General features: G+C 44.7%; 2 protein-coding genes across 22 annotated transcripts in view; one reads left to right on the forward strand and one right to left on the reverse strand.

Moving 5' to 3' along the window:
* LOC105563704 overlaps positions 1 to 18,099 on the reverse strand; it is a 29,484-nt gene that overhangs the window by 9,513 nt on the left and 1,872 nt on the right. For 3 of the 19 annotated variants that reach the window (XR_001009059.1, XR_001009062.1, XR_001009063.1), the window contains exons 1-4: positions 17,744 to 18,045; positions 15,578 to 16,908; positions 15,141 to 15,429; positions 14,897 to 15,063 (exon numbers count right to left, since the gene is read on the reverse strand). Coding sequence is in view for 14 of the 19 variants with exons in the window: in XM_012015523.1 (XP_011870913.1) it covers positions 14,897 to 14,989 (93 nt within the window). In the remaining 5 variants the exon portion in view is untranslated. Of the gene's footprint in view, positions 1 to 5,386; positions 5,683 to 8,063; positions 8,142 to 14,896; positions 15,064 to 15,140; positions 15,430 to 15,577; positions 16,909 to 17,165; positions 17,317 to 17,662; positions 17,680 to 17,743; positions 18,046 to 18,099 lie in introns of those variants that run through there. The other 16 variants (XM_012015523.1, XR_001009061.1, XR_001009060.1 and 13 more) reach the window with 16 other exon arrangements.
* LOC105563706 (serine/threonine-protein kinase BRSK2) lies at positions 383 to 11,631 on the forward strand. 3 transcript variants are annotated; one of them, XM_012015538.1, is made up of 13 exons: positions 383 to 1,946; positions 5,779 to 5,959; positions 6,036 to 6,176; positions 6,253 to 6,403; positions 6,521 to 6,736; positions 6,836 to 7,035; positions 7,162 to 7,395; positions 7,822 to 8,144; positions 8,745 to 8,890; positions 9,077 to 9,229; positions 9,482 to 9,656; positions 10,274 to 10,503; positions 10,771 to 11,631. In XM_012015538.1, the coding sequence occupies exons 1-13, from the start codon at positions 1,847 to 1,849 to the stop codon at positions 10,993 to 10,995; spliced, it is 2,475 nt and encodes an 824-aa protein (XP_011870928.1). In that variant the 5' UTR covers positions 383 to 1,846; the 3' UTR covers positions 10,996 to 11,631. The 3 variants fall into 3 exon arrangements, with proteins under 3 accessions (XP_011870928.1, XP_011870930.1, XP_011870929.1); XM_012015540.1 differs by having other exon boundaries at positions 384 to 1,946; positions 10,274 to 10,485; XM_012015539.1 differs by having other exon boundaries at positions 384 to 1,946; positions 7,840 to 8,144.

Consider the following 18,099-nt stretch of genomic DNA (forward strand, 5'->3'; position numbering starts at 1 on the left):
AAAATACTGACGTACAAATATATTACCTAGTGTATAACGCGTAAGTTTGAAAGCCAGCCCGAGGTACAGTGAATCACTTTTTAATGGAAGAGTGCAAAATAACAGGTTATTTAGCGGCATCTGAATAAGGTAAAATTAGCAGCGGAAAAAAAGGACGAGCTCCGAACACCCTCGCACGAGGGAGAATTCACTCAGCCACGAACTGGAGCCCGGACGCGAACCATCGGCGATCGTCTTTGTACCGACGGCGGCCACCCCCGCGTATCGCACACTCTACCACCCCGAAGGTAGACACGCGGCTGCTTTCTCCGCCACGTTTTCCCGAGCCCTGTCTGACACCCTCCCGTCGCCTTCGGTCGGTGGTGGTTCCCCATGTACGCAGAGGGCGGAAAGGATCTCCCCGTTCGCGGGCGTGGGGTTGCGCGCGCACTATCTACCCCCTCTGTGTGTCCGGTACATAATCGAACTGGGAGCGCCGTGGTGGCCGTCGTCAGTCCCGTAAGACGGGGCTAAATTTCATTTCTAAAATGAGAAGATAGTTTAGCCGAAACGGAAGGAGACAGGGGCGAGGTGAAAACGCGGAGTGAGGGAGGGATTCGTCGCGAGAGCTTCCCCGTCGTGATAGAGAGTTCCGATTTCGGCAGCCCGGCCACGAGCGCAATCACGCCGCTAATCGCTGAATCGTAGCGATATGTTCGGTGCACGAGTGCACGCGGGATAGAGTGATAGTGCGACTCGAGGAAAGGAGGGTGATCGCTCCCTCAACGCGGCTGGGGAAACAAGTCCCAAACACGACGTCCCGCGAGTGCCAAGCAGGGTGGATATCGCGTGTCAGCGAGAGGTAAATGGGATTTTCTCGAGGATCGCCAAGGGTTGGCGAACCGAGGAGAGCCGTCGTAAGGTGAAGGAGCCGCGACGCCGCCAGCCCGAATCAAGAGCGGCCGATTTGGTTGCGGGGTCAGCAACGTTTTCAGCAACGTCCCCGACGAGACTACCGTGAGGTCTCTTCTCGAATCACAATGGCGCCCAACTCCGTGTTCGTGGAATCGTGGCCGGCCACGATCGACTGATGCAACAGCAGCAGGCATCTTGATAAATATCGACGTACATCCCCCGGTGCCTATCGCCCGCCGCCGTTCGATGCACCGCTCGTTCAAATGAGCGGACTACCTGCAGCTAATTGTCCTTCCTTCGAACCACGTCTCCGGTAGTCTCGACGGTGCACGCGTGGAAGAGGCAACATGAAAAGAATTCGCAAGAGGCATCCGCCAAAGATAAAAGAAGATTATGTCAGATCGTCGCAGTGATAGTGCACGCGGTGAGTGCGTCAGGTGCGTGATGCTCCCGCCCAGGGAGTATTCGGCGGTGTCTACCGTCGCCTATCGTCCAACGGGCCAAAATCTCGGCTAACGACAGTGAGATGGATGCACGGGGCGGAAGAGAGTCCGCGGCGATCCGACCACGTTCGTAAATCATTTCTCCTCGAGTCGAGTATGCGATGCTTTTTCAGAAGGGATCGACCAATACCGGCGATAAACTGACATTTGACGCGCATATCGCACGGATTGTCTTCGAAATGCTATCCAAACGAAACTAAGTTATTCGTTGAGTTACCCTCGTGGCACTTTCCATATTCCATCGCAAGTTACCATGATAAAGGGCGCGATGTCGCGTGAAATCGCGATAGAACACGGTAGACCGGTACCAGACCTCGCGAGCAAGTGATAACGACGAGCGAAGAGTGCGGAAAGAGGGAAAGGATCGTGATATACGTTCGACATCGGCCGTTTTTACAGGACAACCCTTCATCCTGGCGGACCAAGAGGAAGGCAGCGGCTCGGCGGCGATGCAGGGCAAGGAGAGCCCCGTTGGGTCCAACACCCAGGAGACCCATCAGTACGTCGGCCCGTATCGGTTGGAAAAGACCTTGGGGAAAGGCCAGACTGGTGGGTGGTGCACGGTCTCTCCCTCTTCCACCTCTCTTCTCCTCCTCCTCTTCCTCCTCCTCCCCGTCCCCCCCCCCCTCTTCGTTACAAATCTCCGTTGCAATCGTTATTACGATCGACGATTACGACCACAGGAATGTCTAATCGAGTCGGTTTAATCAAGATTCGCGCATACGAGATCTCGCACACGCACGCTTTCCGGTGATGCAATTTTGAAGCGACACTTTTCTATTTGGAAACGCATCTAAACGACAGAGCTGTACGACAGAGAGATACGTTGGTCGGCACAAATTTGCCGCGAAACTCTCGCGAAACTTCAAGGTCTGCCGCATTGTGACACACAACACGTGTAATTCTCACGCAACCCTCCTAAACGAGTGTGCACTTCTCACGTCTCTTGAATCTACCTGAAAGATTGAAATTTCCGTTATCGCGATGGACGGAAGAATTTGTAACGTAAATGATAACTAGCGCGAGTTATCGCGGTGTAGCGATAATAGGATCGAATCGAAGCCATTCCGTGGCCGTGCTACAAGACTATTAGCCTTATGGCACTGTTGCCGAATGCATTTTCGTTCAGCCAGCGGTTCAATTCGAATGTCCGATCGTAACCTTCTACCCTCTTCTCTACACGCAGTTCTATTCTTGTGTCGCATTCAAATACGATTCAAATACAATCAACCTACCGCGTAACTGTGACACGTGCAAATTCTCGGGGGAATATACATTTCATGTAACATACGTCGAGAGAAGATTCACGTTGTGCACGAGTTTTCTTCTGCAAGCAGAAGTTGCAGTCACAATTTATCTTACAATGTGTTGCGACAGTGTTCTTTTTGTCAAAATATATTAGAACGTAATTAAAGAAACTAGATAGAAAGCGCTTTTCGCTCGTACAAATTGTGAGAGAAATAAACGAAAAAAAAACAATGCAAACGTTTCAACGGAAAGCCTGCACATCGAAGATTTAGACAAAAGAGGAAGTCTAACACTGCACTAATTTGCTCTCACTTCGAAGGTATTCGATGCTATTACACGATCGATACTGACAACGTACTAATTATGCCACGTAACAGTTATGGGTAGGCAGAGAATTAGAAACATTTTGAACTTGAATAAGATATAATATATAAAATATATAAGAAAATTACCTTCGTTTGTCGTTACACAATTATAAGTTGACAGAATGAGATTATCTCTACAAGAGTCGCTGAATGGCGTGGACCACGAAAGGAGTATAAAAGAGTAGAAGAACTCGAGGAAAGGGATTTAATTTCTGAATATCTCTTCGTTCTTGAAGCGCTCTGTGTACAGCTCGTAATTTGGTACTCCAATAGCAAATGTGGTTACGGTTCGAAGTTTAAGAGTCCCCGCTTTGCGTCACGTTCGCCGTACGAAGAAAAAGCTCGGCAACAATTGTAAATCTTTGCGAAGCGGTTAATAAACGTTTTAAATGAAATGCCGCAGCAAGGAGACTGAAAAGTAATAACGTTGACGACAACGAGCGTACCGAAGAAAAAAAGGAATGGCGTGTACTCGGCGTATAAATGCGGGAGTAAATTAGCAATATTAAGATGAAACGAGAGTTCGTCTCTCTTTCAGTAAGCACGTGTTACTCCATGGTTCGGAGACGGAACTCGCGATATCCTACCTGAGATAGCATAGATGCGAGATTTAAATCGAAACACAATTTGGTTGTTCGATCAACACGTAATTTCGCGAAAGCTCGTTAATGAATTCACGGCTCGGCTTTCAGCGGATGAGTCTCGCGGTGGTCATTTCCTCCGGCGGACTATATCGATCCCGTATGCATCTCGAAAGGGGTGCATGCTCCGGCACGTGACAATACGGCGCGTTAATCATACGAATGAATTCCTCTCCACGCTTTGAATTCCGTGACCCACGCGCGGGCGGGGTAATGAAATTGCCGCTCATGCTCGCGACATGAGTGCGCGCGGTTTGAATTATAACTGGCGGGATCGATGGAGACGTTAGAAAGAAGGATATAACCGCTTACGGTGGTTCTCGCTGCGAAAAGTCCCGCTGCAAACCTGCTGCTGTGCGAACTGTGTTTATAAAGGGCGTACGAAATTCACCGTTTTCGAAAATCGACGTTGACATAGGCATATTCGGGCCATGCTTTAACCACGAGATATTTTGAGATATAAAACTTACTCCTCTGCTTCTTATCACGTATTCGCAGCAAATTCAAGATTGCGAGATTAATGTAACGTACACAGCTCGTTTATACGCGCGACGAGTTGTACTAAAATATCTTGGCAAATATATGTTTTAAATTAAAACGAGCCCGAAGGTTTCTCTCTGCAAATGCATATGCTATCGACACCGTTAAATCACGGATGACGTAAATCGTTTGGGGGAAGTGCACTTTAACTCTCGATGGTCTCAATAGCCGCTAATGCAATTGCCACCGGATTTGACGGGAAACGTCGCGTCCGTTTAATTCCATAGGAATTGTCATCGCGTCAATCACCGACGAGACTTAATCTCGCGCGATTTCGATTGAGAATGGCTGAAAGGTGGCCATCGATCATAAAAAGTGTCTTCAACTATTTATAACGTTCTGGCGTAACGTCACAGAAACGTAATATATTTTTAGACAATATGTAAATAAATGTATGCGATACAGACACAGAGAAGCTGAGGCGCACGTGAAAAATTATTTTTCACTCGAGTAATCAAAACACGTTGATCACTCCGCGAGAATCGACCGCCTGCAATAATGCTCACAGTTTTTACGTAATCGCCGTGTAAAGCAACGCGATTCTTTATCTGGAATTAAACCCTTTAATCCTTCGGGACAGACGCGACTTCGTTACGACGATTCTTAATTGCTCTCTCCATCGTCGTCTCACAACGAACGGTTTCTTACGGTATTTTCCTTTCTTTTTTCTTCTTCCCTTCGTTTATCTGCTTAAGCCTTAAGCTATGCACGGCCGTCGTAGCGCAGCCATTTAAGTGGATAAAGACATTGTATGGCGCGACTCGTCGTGGACTTCCGATTTAATAAACCAATTTTGTGCTCCAACCTCACCAACCTCATAAATCCCATTTTTCCATCGACTCTTCTTCTTCTCAATCTCATACTTTTTTTTTAATCGCTTGTCGTTGTACAATCTACAATTGTAATGTGCCTGCTAATTTGTCCCTAATGCGACCCGTAATTCAGATTACTGTAGACATAGCTACAAAACGACGTGGTCTTCTCTGTCGTCGTAAAATCCGCAAGAATTTAATCGACAAAAGATTTTTCGCAGCTGTAATAGGCGTCTGGTATCATACGCGAATTAACACGCGCTTGATTAAAGCAACGATATTCATACGTTACTGTCGATTCGGCCGATACAATAGCGCGTAATTAGGAGTATATTGAATGAGGAGAATACACGGGGCGAATAATAACAATAGAACGATCTATATTTGATTAACCTGAAAAGTGTCGATGTATTTCGGAATATTACATAACAAATTGACCAAGTTTCAAGTTGGAAGAGTGATGCTTTTTAGTAGAAACCTGCCAACGCTGCGTAAACGCTGGGAATTTGCCAGGTGTGAAAAGTGTCAAACCGCTCGAGTAAATTTGTGTTTATTTGTCCAGGGTAATAGCGTGTTTACATACCATCGCATCCTCGAGGAATAATTCAATCCCTAAATAATTGACGTTACGTAACGGTAGCTTCACTGCCATCGGTTTTTTCGTCAATTCTCTGCTCAACTGCGATCGCAAAATCGTGGCAAATTAATGTAATAATTAAAATTTTTGAAATTATGTCAGGGCATAAAGTAAACACTTGGTTCTTTTTAATTTTAGGTTTAGTTAAGCTCGGCGTGCACTGTGTGTTGGGCAAGAAGGTGGCGATCAAAATTATCAACCGCGAAAAGCTTTCGGAGTCCGTGCTGATGAAAGTGGAGCGTGAGATCGCCATTATGAAACTGATCGACCATCCGCATGTGCTCGGCCTCTCGGATGTGTACGAAAACAAGAAATATCTGTAAGCATTGACGAAGGTTGCGAGACCTTAAAGTTTCTATTAGAAACGTCACGCTTTCTATGTTCGTTCTTTCAAGATATCTTGTTCTGGAACACGTGTCGGGCGGGGAGCTGTTCGATTATTTGGTTAAAAAGAGCAGACTGACCCCGAAGGAAGCGAGGAGATTTTTTCGACAAATAATTTCTGCATTAGATTTTTGCCACAGTCATAGTATATGGTGAGTCGCGTGTATCGTCGACTCGTGATTGTCGACATCGGACTTACAGACACTTGATTTATGTTATTACTTTCAGCCATAGAGATTTGAAGCCTGAGAACTTGTTGCTGGACGAGAAGAATAACATTAAGATAGCAGATTTCGGAATGGCGTCTTTACAACCCGCGGGCTCTATGCTGGAGACTAGTTGCGGATCACCTCATTACGCTTGCCCCGAAGTCATTAGAGTAAGAGCCCTTAATTACAATCAACTTGCGACATCGAATTACATAGAAATGATATATTAAGTGAGTAAACAGCTATTTAAGCTCCGCGGCGTAAAACCACTTGGTTCCTTTTAACAGGGTGAAAAGTACGACGGTAGAAAGGCGGATGTATGGTCCTGTGGGGTAATACTTTACGCGCTTCTGGTAGGCGCCTTACCCTTCGACGACGACAATCTGAGAAAATTGTTGGAAAAAGTTAAGCGCGGATTATTTTACATACCGCATTTTGTGCCACCCGAGTGTCAGAATTTGCTCAGAGGCATGATAGAGGTCGATCCCGAGAAAAGATTGACGGTAAGACTCGTTTTATCCCTTTCAACCTGGCTCAGCAAACCGCCCCAGCAACTTACTTGAGATAAGACTTTCTCTAAAAGAAGTGGCAATTGTTTTCAGTTAACGGAAATAAATAGGCATATTTGGGTAACGGCGGCGGGTAAGGGCGAATTGGAATTAGAACTGTCGATGATGGACGTAGTGCAGACGCATGTTATTCCGTCCGTGGAAGCGATCGACCCCGACGTGCTACAGGCGATCGCGAGTCTCGGTTGCTTCAAGGAGCGCGACAAACTCATTCAAGAGCTGCTCAGTCCAAAGTAAGATGAGACTCCACTCTCTCTCTCTCTCGCTCTCTCTCGTAGAAAGACTTTGAATTTATTATAGTTTGGAAAAGTATTGAGAAAAACAACTGTGGGAATTGACACGCGCAAATGTTCTCTCAGCCACAACACGGAGAAGGTGATATACTTCCTGCTGTTAGAGAGGAAGCGAAGAAGACCGGCGTGCGAGGACGAGCTCGAGGTAATGAGGAGTAGCATGAGGGGATTGTCCGCGGGACAATTAGAGGCCGATCCGCCGAGAAAACGGGTGGACACGTGTAGAGTGAACGGAAGTACCGCGCTCAATCTTGGACAGATCAGTCACGGTTCGCCTTTGACGCCCAGAAGACAGTCCAGGTAAATTGGCGTCGATTCGAATAGAGTGCATTTTAATCGTTACGTTTTATTCTTGTTGCGTGGGGAACCAAGTTGAGAATAGCCGATTTCCGCGTGTTTCGCCGATAAAACTAATGCGTCAACCGCGCTCGACAAGAGCTTGTTCTGTAAGGGCAGGCAGCTGTGCGGCTCGCTTCAAACTGGCCAGCGATCGCGTGACAACGTCACTTATCCACACATGTCGCGTGCACCGTATCACGTGTCTCCCCGCGTTATTTTTCTCCCTCTTTTTTTTTCGTCGATCCTATACTTATTATAAGCCTCGATTCACGTTAGGTGCAAATATCAAATTGCATTTCGATTAAGTGCCAAAAAGAGAAAGCTTGGAAGCAACTAATTTCTTTCGTGGTTCAAAGTGGACGACTCGCGAGTCCGCATTTTAATTAGATCGTTGATTATTTGCAGCATGAGACATCACGCGCGTCGATCACCAAGCACGGGTGGATGCCACACTCATGCGTCTCATTCGCACACGTCGACGCCGGGCAGCTCGCCGTTGCATGCACCTGCGGGTCTGCTAAGTCCCCACAGAGCGGTGCCGTCGTCACACGTGGGCCAGGCGATCACCTGCGGTGCCCATAGACTGTCCCTTGGTGGCAGTACCACAACTACTATTGCCGGAAACGGCGGCAGCCCCACGAGTCAAAGCGTCCCGTCGCCGACGCCGGCGCTCGCCAATGTCGGCATTGAACTCAATGAAGTGCAGCCTGGTAAGTTTAACATATTATTATGTTTGGTATCGCTGTAAATGGAGTAACACGAAGCTACATTTTTCCACTATATTATCCTATGCCATATACCTCTTCCTTTTTTCAAAGTGAAACATATTTTCAAATTTTTATCACTTTATATGTATGTGTCTACGTACACCTACGTGCACGGGTACCGTAGGTTGTATCGTACAACACCGATAATCACTTAAGTTAACTGCTGCTCTTAAAGACTACTACCCCATAAGCCCAGCAGATCGTATTACGTTAAGTGCTCTCGTATTTATCACGTAACCGCGGGATTGTATATCAATGTTCAAATAGACTTCCCGATGTGATTATGCGGATTAGTACCTTACATTTTACTCAACATCATGTTCATTTGTATACAGGACTCGCGTTGTATAATTAAACAGAAATGGCGCGATAAATTTGCCTGGCGCGATTGCCTGGTTATTTCGACCGGTCGTCACGAACGATCACCTCTAACGTCGAACAGAAATCTCGGAAGATAACTGATTAATTGAAGAGACGGAATAGGCTAACGTTTTAACGCCTTTAGGATAAGTACATGATATTGAGATATGGCTCGTTTTGCAGTAGTTGCAGTCGGCGTTACACCACCGGGCTCGCCTCATACGGGAGCGGGATCCGGAGCTCATCACTGGAGATCGCGATTAAACACGATCAAGAATTCTTTCCTGGGCAGCCCCAGATTTCATCGCCGTAAATTGCTCACCGAGGAGGTATGCGGTAACAGATAATGAAAATATAATTTATTCTTTACATGCTACTTAGTAGTCGCGTTTCTTTAATCGGCGATATAGTTTTTCTTTTTAAATGCAAAGATTAGTTAAAAGTTGAACGCGGTATGTATAACAATTTGTGGCGCTTGAACGTTGCGTTTATTGTCGAGCTTCCATTGATTATAGGTACAACTCACACCGGATTCTTCACCGGAACTTACGAAAAAATCGTGGTTCGGTAGTTTGATGACCACGGAGAAAGACGAGACCTTCACCGTTTTGGTCAAAGGAAAACCGCTAGCAAGTGTAAAAGCCGATCTGATTCACGCTTTTTTATCGGTAAGTGTACCCCGAAGCTTATCCATTTTGGGATTCATGCTTGCGGGAATCATAGGCGAAGCATTCGATAAATGTCGTTAAAGAACTTGTTTCCAAAATCTCTAATAGATTTGAAGGAATTGAATATACGATTGCGTCTATGGTTTCCAGAATCTTCTATGTTGTAGAACTTTATTAGAATCTCTAATAATACCAATTTGATTGGTTTCTCTTTGATATGCTCAATTTGGGACAAACACTGGACGTTTGCAGATAGCAGAATTATCTCATAGCGTGAGCTCGCCAATGTCGTTCAGAGTGGAGTACAAAAGAGGTAGTACCGGGCCAGCCATGTTCCAGAGACAAGTGCGATTTCAAGTTGACATTAGCGCGATTTCAAAGCAGCCGAATGAGCCCCTCTTCGCCATCACCTTCACGTTACTGAGCGGTAAGCGCACTTGTTACAAGTCGCGTTCTTATCGTCTTCTCTTCACGCTTAAGTCAGACATAGCACGAAAGAGCGAAGAAACCAAAAGTGACTTAAGATTGAACTGCCTTCTTAAACAAGTACGAAGCCTTGACAAAAATCTACCGTGGACATGGTGGATTGCCTCGCTCTTGGGCGTTTGGCAGTCATCCAAGCGCAACTAGATCGATATTACCTTGACACGTACAGCTAATGTATACGTGTAATTTTATGTTCTATCCGTACATGTATATTCTACGTTCGGTATGTCGACGCGATAGATTCCGCTCTTTTTTCCGACGAGTCTGGTAATTTAGTTTCTTACGGCCGACGAGAACAAGCCGCGGTCGCTCGGCTCATAAATTTAGTCTAGTCTGCCAGAAACACACTGTGTAAAGTCCACCTATATTTTAATAAGCAAGATCTTCACTCGAGGCGCAATTTAAATGCTCATTTTCGAAAAAGTCATATTAATCCTATTAATTCGATAATACTTTTCCTATGAGATAGTTTTCGGATTTTGTCCAAGGACTATACAACTGTTGTTCTAGAATTATCGAATTAAGGTTCGGACAATGAAACGAATGCGGTGTTCGCAGGAAACATCCGAAGATTTAGGCGAGTATGCGAGCATATTCAGTCTCAGGTGTGTTCAAGAAATGTGGGCATGAACTTGGGAGGACAAAGCAGAGCCGCGCCTCCTAGCCCGAGGGCCTCCAGAAAATTCGCCACAGAGATGAGTGAGAGTTCGAGCTGCGGCAGCGACACTAGCGAACGACTCTTTCTCAATCCTCATCCAGCTACCAGACAGGTAGTCTGTTTCAACAAGGTAGTGCATCATCCCCGCCATCTTCACCTTCGAACTCATTGCCATATTAATTACCGCTTTTTAAATCTCTACTTCATTCATATCAAGGTAGTTTGATGAAACCTCACATCGCGTTCCTTTCTCATTCATAATCTAACGTAGGTTAATGTTGGCTTTTCAACTTTTATTTGTGGAAAGCTTAAAGCTTAGCTGTAGAGATTCGCATGGGATAGCGAATGCTAGGAGGGTCGTTTTTCTATCGTCAATTAATGGAGCTATTGATTTCAGATCGATTCGGACATCGAGTCGGATACATCCGTGTTCGATGTCAAGTCGCCGACCCGTGAGAACGGTAGAAGAAGTTCGACATCGACGAACAATAATAATGCCTTGTCGGGTGATACGACACCTACGCCAGGCAGCCCGCCAAAAGCGGTGCGAAGTAACTCGGAGAGCCAAAACACGCCCGAGAAGAAATGCGTCACTACGATGAGCGGCAATAACATAGCGTGATACTACCAGAACCTTCGCTTCGAGTTCCGATCGAGTCTCAAGAGCCTATGGGACAGCGCTCAAAGTTTCTGGTGAGAGGTTTCCTCTGATGAACGCTTACAACGCTTTAACGGAACTGCAAAAAAAATGCGTGAGACACACCTGCGATATTACGACAAACAGGATTGAAGTCGAACATGACAAATCTTATCGTCAGCAGTTATAGTAACGAGAAGATAGAGAGGCAACAGTGAGACACACTTGCGTTGTGTAATTCAAAACATTGAAATTTCAACGCGAGCTCCGGGGACTAGTTTTCATTCTCAAGGCTCAAAAATATCTCATTTTATTTCGGAAGATACGTGTGTACAAATTTTCTTCAAAAATAACTCGAAATTAAGCAAACATCGCGGACGGCACATATATTTCAACAAACAAGCCTACGTAAAGAATTATGCACGAAGAGGAAGATCCACAAATATCCAACAAAAGAAATGTTAAGTATATTAAGAAAATGTGTTCCTCTCTCGTGCGAAACTTGAGTGCAATAATATAATGTTACTGTATTTATTTCACCCCCGTATATAATGGATGTTACTGCAAAATCGCGCTATGTTACATTTGTGTTAAGAAATTATAATTTTGTGTTTAGACAGATTTTATTTATTAATTATAGAAAAACAAAACCAGATATCGTTGCTTGGAGAGCATCACATCGTTATCCCCATATATATCATTTATTTATCTCGCGAGTTATTCTTTTTATTCGCTTATCGCACAGTTATTTTTTTACTTGCAACAATTAGATCAATCTTTTCCTAGCAGCAACCTGTTCGAACACAACGCACCGCGTATACTCCGTACATCTAACCACACTGACACGGTCTGGCGCGAAGACTGCCTCAAGAAATTTAGAAAGAGAGAGGGTGGAAGAGCAAGGTTTTCGACTAATAAAAGATATTAAAAATAAATACACGCGCAAGTCTCACGATCGTATGAAGCGTATAGAAGCATATATTCGTTTGCTTGTTGCAAAATGAGAAGGAGAGGACGATGAGATCGACCATGGCATGCAAAACCCGCCGCGAAGCGATTAAGGGCTAACGCGTTGCTGAATGTATAATTCATATAGAAAGAAAAAAAAATATATATATATACAAAAGCGGTAAGAGCTGCTTCCCTAAGCGATGTAAGGAATAAGTAGTTATATCATAAAGTTATTCTCAACACAAACATATCTCGAGATTGTCCCTATTGGCTTCTTAGTAAAAAGCGATATAAGGCGTATAAATGCGCGTCATCATTTTTAAGCGAAGGTTTGTTATATAAGGCTACATCGTGATATATGTTTACGAAGAAAGGGAGAAAGACTAGATAAAGTAACGGAGGAAATAACGAGCGTTGAGCGCCCGGATATTCTCGGAGATGAATATCTTGAAACGGACCGATTCTTTTGAGAGCACGATGCGGAAAAAGGATTGTCCCTGATGATAATCTAATGACGCGATCTTCAAAGTTGACACGATTAGAATTAGATTAGTAGGTGAGAGCGAAAGTACATAAATGTTCGCACAAATCAAAATTGTGATTGTTTTTTAGCGCGCATTGGATCCCCCGATTAGGCGCTCTCGCTTCAGATATTACCTACGTATTGTATATCGCGCGTGTGGCGACTCGTTCCTATATATAAATGTCCGATGGCTATATCTTTATAATCGATTAACATGACAAGAGAACTAACAATCTACTCTTTCCGCCGCATTTTTCGGAGTAGCAAAATTTCGCGAGACGCAAAACGCGGCGGTGTTTTTCAGTTAAAGGCTCAGCTAACGGCAGACACGTTGTCATTCCGCGTGTCAAGCATTTGTCAGAAATACGTAATATTATAAAAGGGATTTAGCTGGACACGTATCGAAAATACTATTACGATGAAACAGGCATGGGTCAAATTTTATGAAAGTTAATAGTCTCTACTGATTATTTAAATACGCAAAAACACCAAATGATCGATGAAACGTAAATGTTTCCTTTTTCTCCATCGCTTTCCGAAAACCCAATGTATTCTTTACAATTGTCGCAAGAATAGATGATTCGATATGGTCAAAGACAGAACAGAAGTTCCGCATTAACATCAATAGTGGAAGGTTTAATCGTACAAAAGTCCGAGTATATTATCCACGAGTATTATCGTTCGATGAACGTTGATCGTAGGATAATTGTGTCGAGAAAAAACAGAGGCGAATGTCATTACTCAAACATAGATGCGATTAATCCGCGTTGGAAAAGCCTTTGTTATCTTCCGTGCGCATTACTCGCAGAAAAAAAATGACGATATCCTCTAAAATCGCTCGATGGTGTAAATTAATTAATTTTCTGTTTGATATATTTTATGTTAAAAAAAAGTCGGACCTTGCACGAAATTGTATACTACACGTACAAGAATGAAAATAACAGAAAGAGAGAGCGAGAGAGAGAGAGCGAGTGAGCGTGCGTTTGCATACGTGAGGGGAAATAAGAAAGGAATGAAAGTTGTCGTTACACATAAAAGATGAATGTGAATTTAGTATTAACGATACAAACACTCACGCATTCACACACGCGCGTACCACTAGGTATAATTAAAATTAGCATAAGATTGCAATTATCTATTTACTACGTAATTGCGGTTAAATATAAAACTAGTCATACAGTGCGTAAGTATATTATAATAACAAAATGGGAGGAGAGACGGAGTAGTGGGTGGACGGACGTTAGAGAAAGAGAGAAAGAGGATGTAAAACAAATTACCGGCCATATTAAATTAAGATTTTATATTGTGCAGGTCTGTGAATATGAGCTGAGGGAGAGAAGCTAAAGTAACTTCGGTACGCGAATTAATCTTAACAATTGAATTACTAATACAGTTCCGCGTGTCAAGATGTAAATTTCATAAGAAATCTCTGTCTCCTGTTTGGTAAAAGATAAGAACCGAGGGGAATCCGCGTGGTATTTTCGTAGATTCGCGAGCTAGAGCGATACGAGTGCGTCTACATCGATCCTCGACGCAACATCTCGCCGACAGCTGTGCCGCTGACGTGACACGACTAGGTCTCTCGTGTGTACGAAGGAAAGAACGGAACATTACTCGCTATCTCTCACGTGTCTCCGACTTATTTTTCGATTCGCTTTTGCGCGCCGCGAGACGCCGCCGCGATCTACCGTGCGAGCGACCACGCGACCGGTCCTCACGGTACGTAAGCGCGAGATCGTTACCCGCTCCAAGAATTTGCTTAAGAGCGGCGACCTGGCGCGACAGCTAAATGCGATTTTGAGACTTGCAATTTATCGAGCCGAACGACAAGGTCGAATTCGTGGCTTTGCCGTCATGCGCGTCGTGTTTGCGATCAGATCTGCTCCTAGATGAAAGAGATGTGGCCGACACTAGTCAAACCGAGATGACGAACGAACGAACGAACGAACGTACGGTTTCCCCGATAGCTTGGAGCTCGCGCGCGGATCGTAGCAAAATTGTCTCGCCGTAAGAAAGGGGCGCGTAGATCTGCAGGCATTAAAGAAATTCCCGACGTACCGTACTCTTAAGGCATTATAAGCTAGGTTGAATATAGAAAATTTTTATACGATTTATAAGACAATGCAATTTGCGCATGCGCTCGATTAATTTATTATTCACGCACGTTTCCTTGTTGGCGTTTTTGTTAAATGTGCACTCGTGCATTCTTCGAGGACGTGCACCCCGCGGCCGTCCCGCTGAGTTTCGTCCAAGGATCCTCCGAGTTGCAAACATTATTTTGAGATGGAGCGATACGTACAATACGTACGCATGACGTATTCCATAGAACTCGGAGGGCAACGAAATGGCGCGGCTCGCCGCGACGTGCCTCGCCTCGCGTCGTCCTCGCGTTTCCGCGAGGACGCGTCTTACCTGTTGTAAGATAGCTCTTGTCTCCCTGTATCGCCAAGTGAAAAATTCCCCGTGGTTTATTATTATATCGTGCTTCTCCCCTGTATCGCGCATCCGTGTAATAATATTTATCGTGCGTCTGTCGCGATAAATTTCTCTCGTGTGTACCTATCTTTCATCTTTCGTAGCTGCAACAAACGACGAGGTCCAATTAGTTTTAGCCAAGATTTAGTAAAATCGCGGGGACGAAGAAAAGAACTCGCACCGAAATCTTGGAGCGATGTCCGAGTGAATCTGGACAAGAAGAATCTGTCTAAGAGATGTTCTCGTTTTCGTGCATCCTAGACAGCATCCCCGGAGACAACGCTTCTTTTTACACGCTTATCGGCCGCGAACGACGCACCAATCGCCACCGATCGCACGAATCGCCGGGTCTCGTAAATCAGCACGTACCTCTTGTCCTCCCGTCATCGCTCGTAGAGCACGTAGACACGATTAGCGAGTAGTATGCGGGACTCGAGAGATGGTGCCAGGCTCCATTGATGCTCTCGAATCTAGAATCATTGAAAATTATTCAAAGTGATGGTGCATCGCTAGGGCGCGACGTAAGGACCATTTCAACCGATCCGAAATATTATTGTAAACATATTTATGCGGAAAGGAACTGGATCCAAAATGTCATTCTTTAATGCAGTGATTTACTTGAGGGATTTCGGAAGAGCATCATCGCACATCCTCGACGGCTGGCTGCAACAGACATTCTCCAATAGAAATGTTTAAGTGCAAAAATTCCGAGACGACTAGTTCCTTTCTTCATAATTACGTTGGAAGCAGGCCCGAATTTTTCTTTTCGCCCAACTTTTGCTCCAACAGCAAAAACGCCGCGGAACGTAAATCGGCAAATTTTCCAAATCTCCCTCGCGTTATACGAGCTTCGATCGCCGTAGTAGCCCGCGCGTACGTAGTATGCGCTGAATATTTAGTGACGTCCAGACAAACTGACAATAACGGCTGTGAGTGAGCGGTATTCTTTTCGGCAAAAATCTCTTGTAGCGTTAACACCGCGTTCCGCTCGATTTGCCCGTGTGCGAATCGGACGATCACCGTGTCCGATCGATATTACTACACATACACATATACACTGCGCATCTCAACTGAATTTGCACACCGTTAGAGACGCGTCGATTCATTTCTATACTCTACATTTGTACACGTGTCACATGAGAATTGCAGCAAACTCTTTTCATGCAGTCGATACAGCTGATTACCCTTCGCTGGCGCTCTAATTAACGACAAGTCGCGACACTTACAGCCTGGAGCCGCGATTTTAGCATCCCGTTGTAGTAAAGCCACGTTTCGGGGAAATTTCGAGGGCTCACTTATTATATTCTACATCGCGAGTACACGTTACTCTCGAAACGTCGTACCAGATTTCACGCAATTAGCCCGCAGAGAAAAGAACAACGCTGAAATTCGATATGCACTCGCAGTCAACTATTTTTTTACGAATGATAAAAATTGTCCTCGCGGTTACATGCCGATACCGATATAATAAGCGATATACTATAATCCATTATGTGTACGGACGATTAGATTCGCTTCGCACGCGAATCACACACCCACACGTACAAACGCATATGACAAACGCGTACATACACTTTCGTTCTTGCGGGTACACCAGTTAGTTTCATAAACGTACAATGTATACAGTGTCAAGAGCCAGCAGCACCGCGTACATATTTGCGCTGCGCGAGATTCTGCTTTCCTTTTGAGATAGGAGAAATGAAGAGAAGACGACACGCGCGCCAAGCGATTACGTTTTCCGTCGCGACTCTATCGCATCGAGTGTGTGCACGTAACTATTGTTTCAATCTTATTTGTTGAATATCGACTTACGCGCTGCGTTTACCTACTTATCGCCGCATTCTTCCGATACGCACGTCGTTTTAGTACGGGGCGACTGAAGGAACGGCTATGCGTAAGCGCGGTGCCATTATTACTGCTGGTCACACGTCACGTGTCACATGCAATCACTATGAATTATTATGTATCATTATTATTATTACTATTATTATTATATTATATTATATTATTATTACTATTATTATGAAAATATATCGCGTTAGTTTTTGGACAAACGAATAAAAAAACACTAGGGGCGGGGAAATAAAAATTGTAACATATTTGTTGATGGCCAATATCAAATATGTATAAAAGTAATAATAATGCAACATTAATAATAAACAGATATTATTAAACCCGCTCGTCTCACTGACGTCACAAAGCTCACTTTCGAAAAGTCCGAGTGACAATTCCGTTTTCAGTGGCGCGACAATAACAATTGTAAATTGTTAATTTTGTATTTTGTTGCCCCATCATTTAGCAAACGGCGATGTTACCGACGGTAATTGCTACAAAGTTTCGGCTGTACAGCGAATGGAGATAGAGTACCGAAATCTTATTTTTGGAGGCTCGCTTATCATTCTATTTTGAACGAGTAACAACCATTTTAAGACACGCAAAGAGATTTGCTTTTAAACAAGACTCACACCGCGTTATATGAAAGTACCCTAGTAGCACAATATATTGGCGCAATATTGGGAAATAATGTAAATCTGGTATTCCCAATATTGCAAGATGGACGCCTTCCCTTATCCCAGTAAGAAATGATTCGTCGATCGACGTCGAAATGATGTCGAATCGACGTCAATTCGACGGTGTCGATGTCGATTCGACGTCGATCGACGAATCATTTCTCGCTGGGATTTAGCCAAACATTGGTCTAACATTGCTGTTACGTTGTTAAATATCGGCCAATGTGCTGCACTACTAGGGAACCGCGAGAACAATAAATATATCAACGATCACCGAGACAAACGAGGCGACTCGACTTTGGCGAGATGAAAAGTCAAGATGACGTCAATTTCATGTCATATTCTGGTCAATATGACTTTTCACTTCTCCTTGGGTCGGAAGAAATTGGCCCTGCCTCGGGGCTCTATTCCGTACACGATTACCGACGACTATCGATATCGTTCACTACGTTCGCGCGGCTTTTTTTACATGACAGAGTCCTTGGACCAGCCGCGTTTGTACGAATCGTCACAAAGAAATTGGTCGCGCGCGTGCGGTCCAGCCAACGTGACTGTGGAGCACAAAAGCGGCGGGAAACGCGACGGAGACTCGCTGCTCGAGAGGGGGGTTGTCGGACGGCCGAGAGAACC

Source organism: Vollenhovia emeryi, unplaced genomic scaffold, assembly GCF_000949405.1.
Source record: "Vollenhovia emeryi isolate VEMERY1.0 unplaced genomic scaffold, V.emery_V1.0 DF939172.1, whole genome shotgun sequence".
NCBI classification, from domain to species: domain Eukaryota; kingdom Metazoa; phylum Arthropoda; class Insecta; order Hymenoptera; family Formicidae; genus Vollenhovia; species Vollenhovia emeryi.

What these genes read in the sequence shown, in the direction of transcription:
- LOC105563706 (XM_012015538.1), top strand. Translation starts at nt 1,847, where the DNA reads ATGCAGGGCAAGGAGAGCCCCGTTGGGTCCAACACCCAGGAGACCCAT. An exon ending in CTTGGGGAAAGGCCAGACTG is followed by an intron (nt 1,947 to 5,778) that starts GTGGGTGGTGCA and finishes TTTTAATTTTAG; the next exon opens with GTTTAGTTAAGCTCGGCGTG. An exon ending in AGGTAGTCTGTTTCAACAAG is followed by an intron (nt 10,504 to 10,770) that starts GTAGTGCATCAT and finishes TATTGATTTCAG; the next exon opens with ATCGATTCGGACATCGAGTC.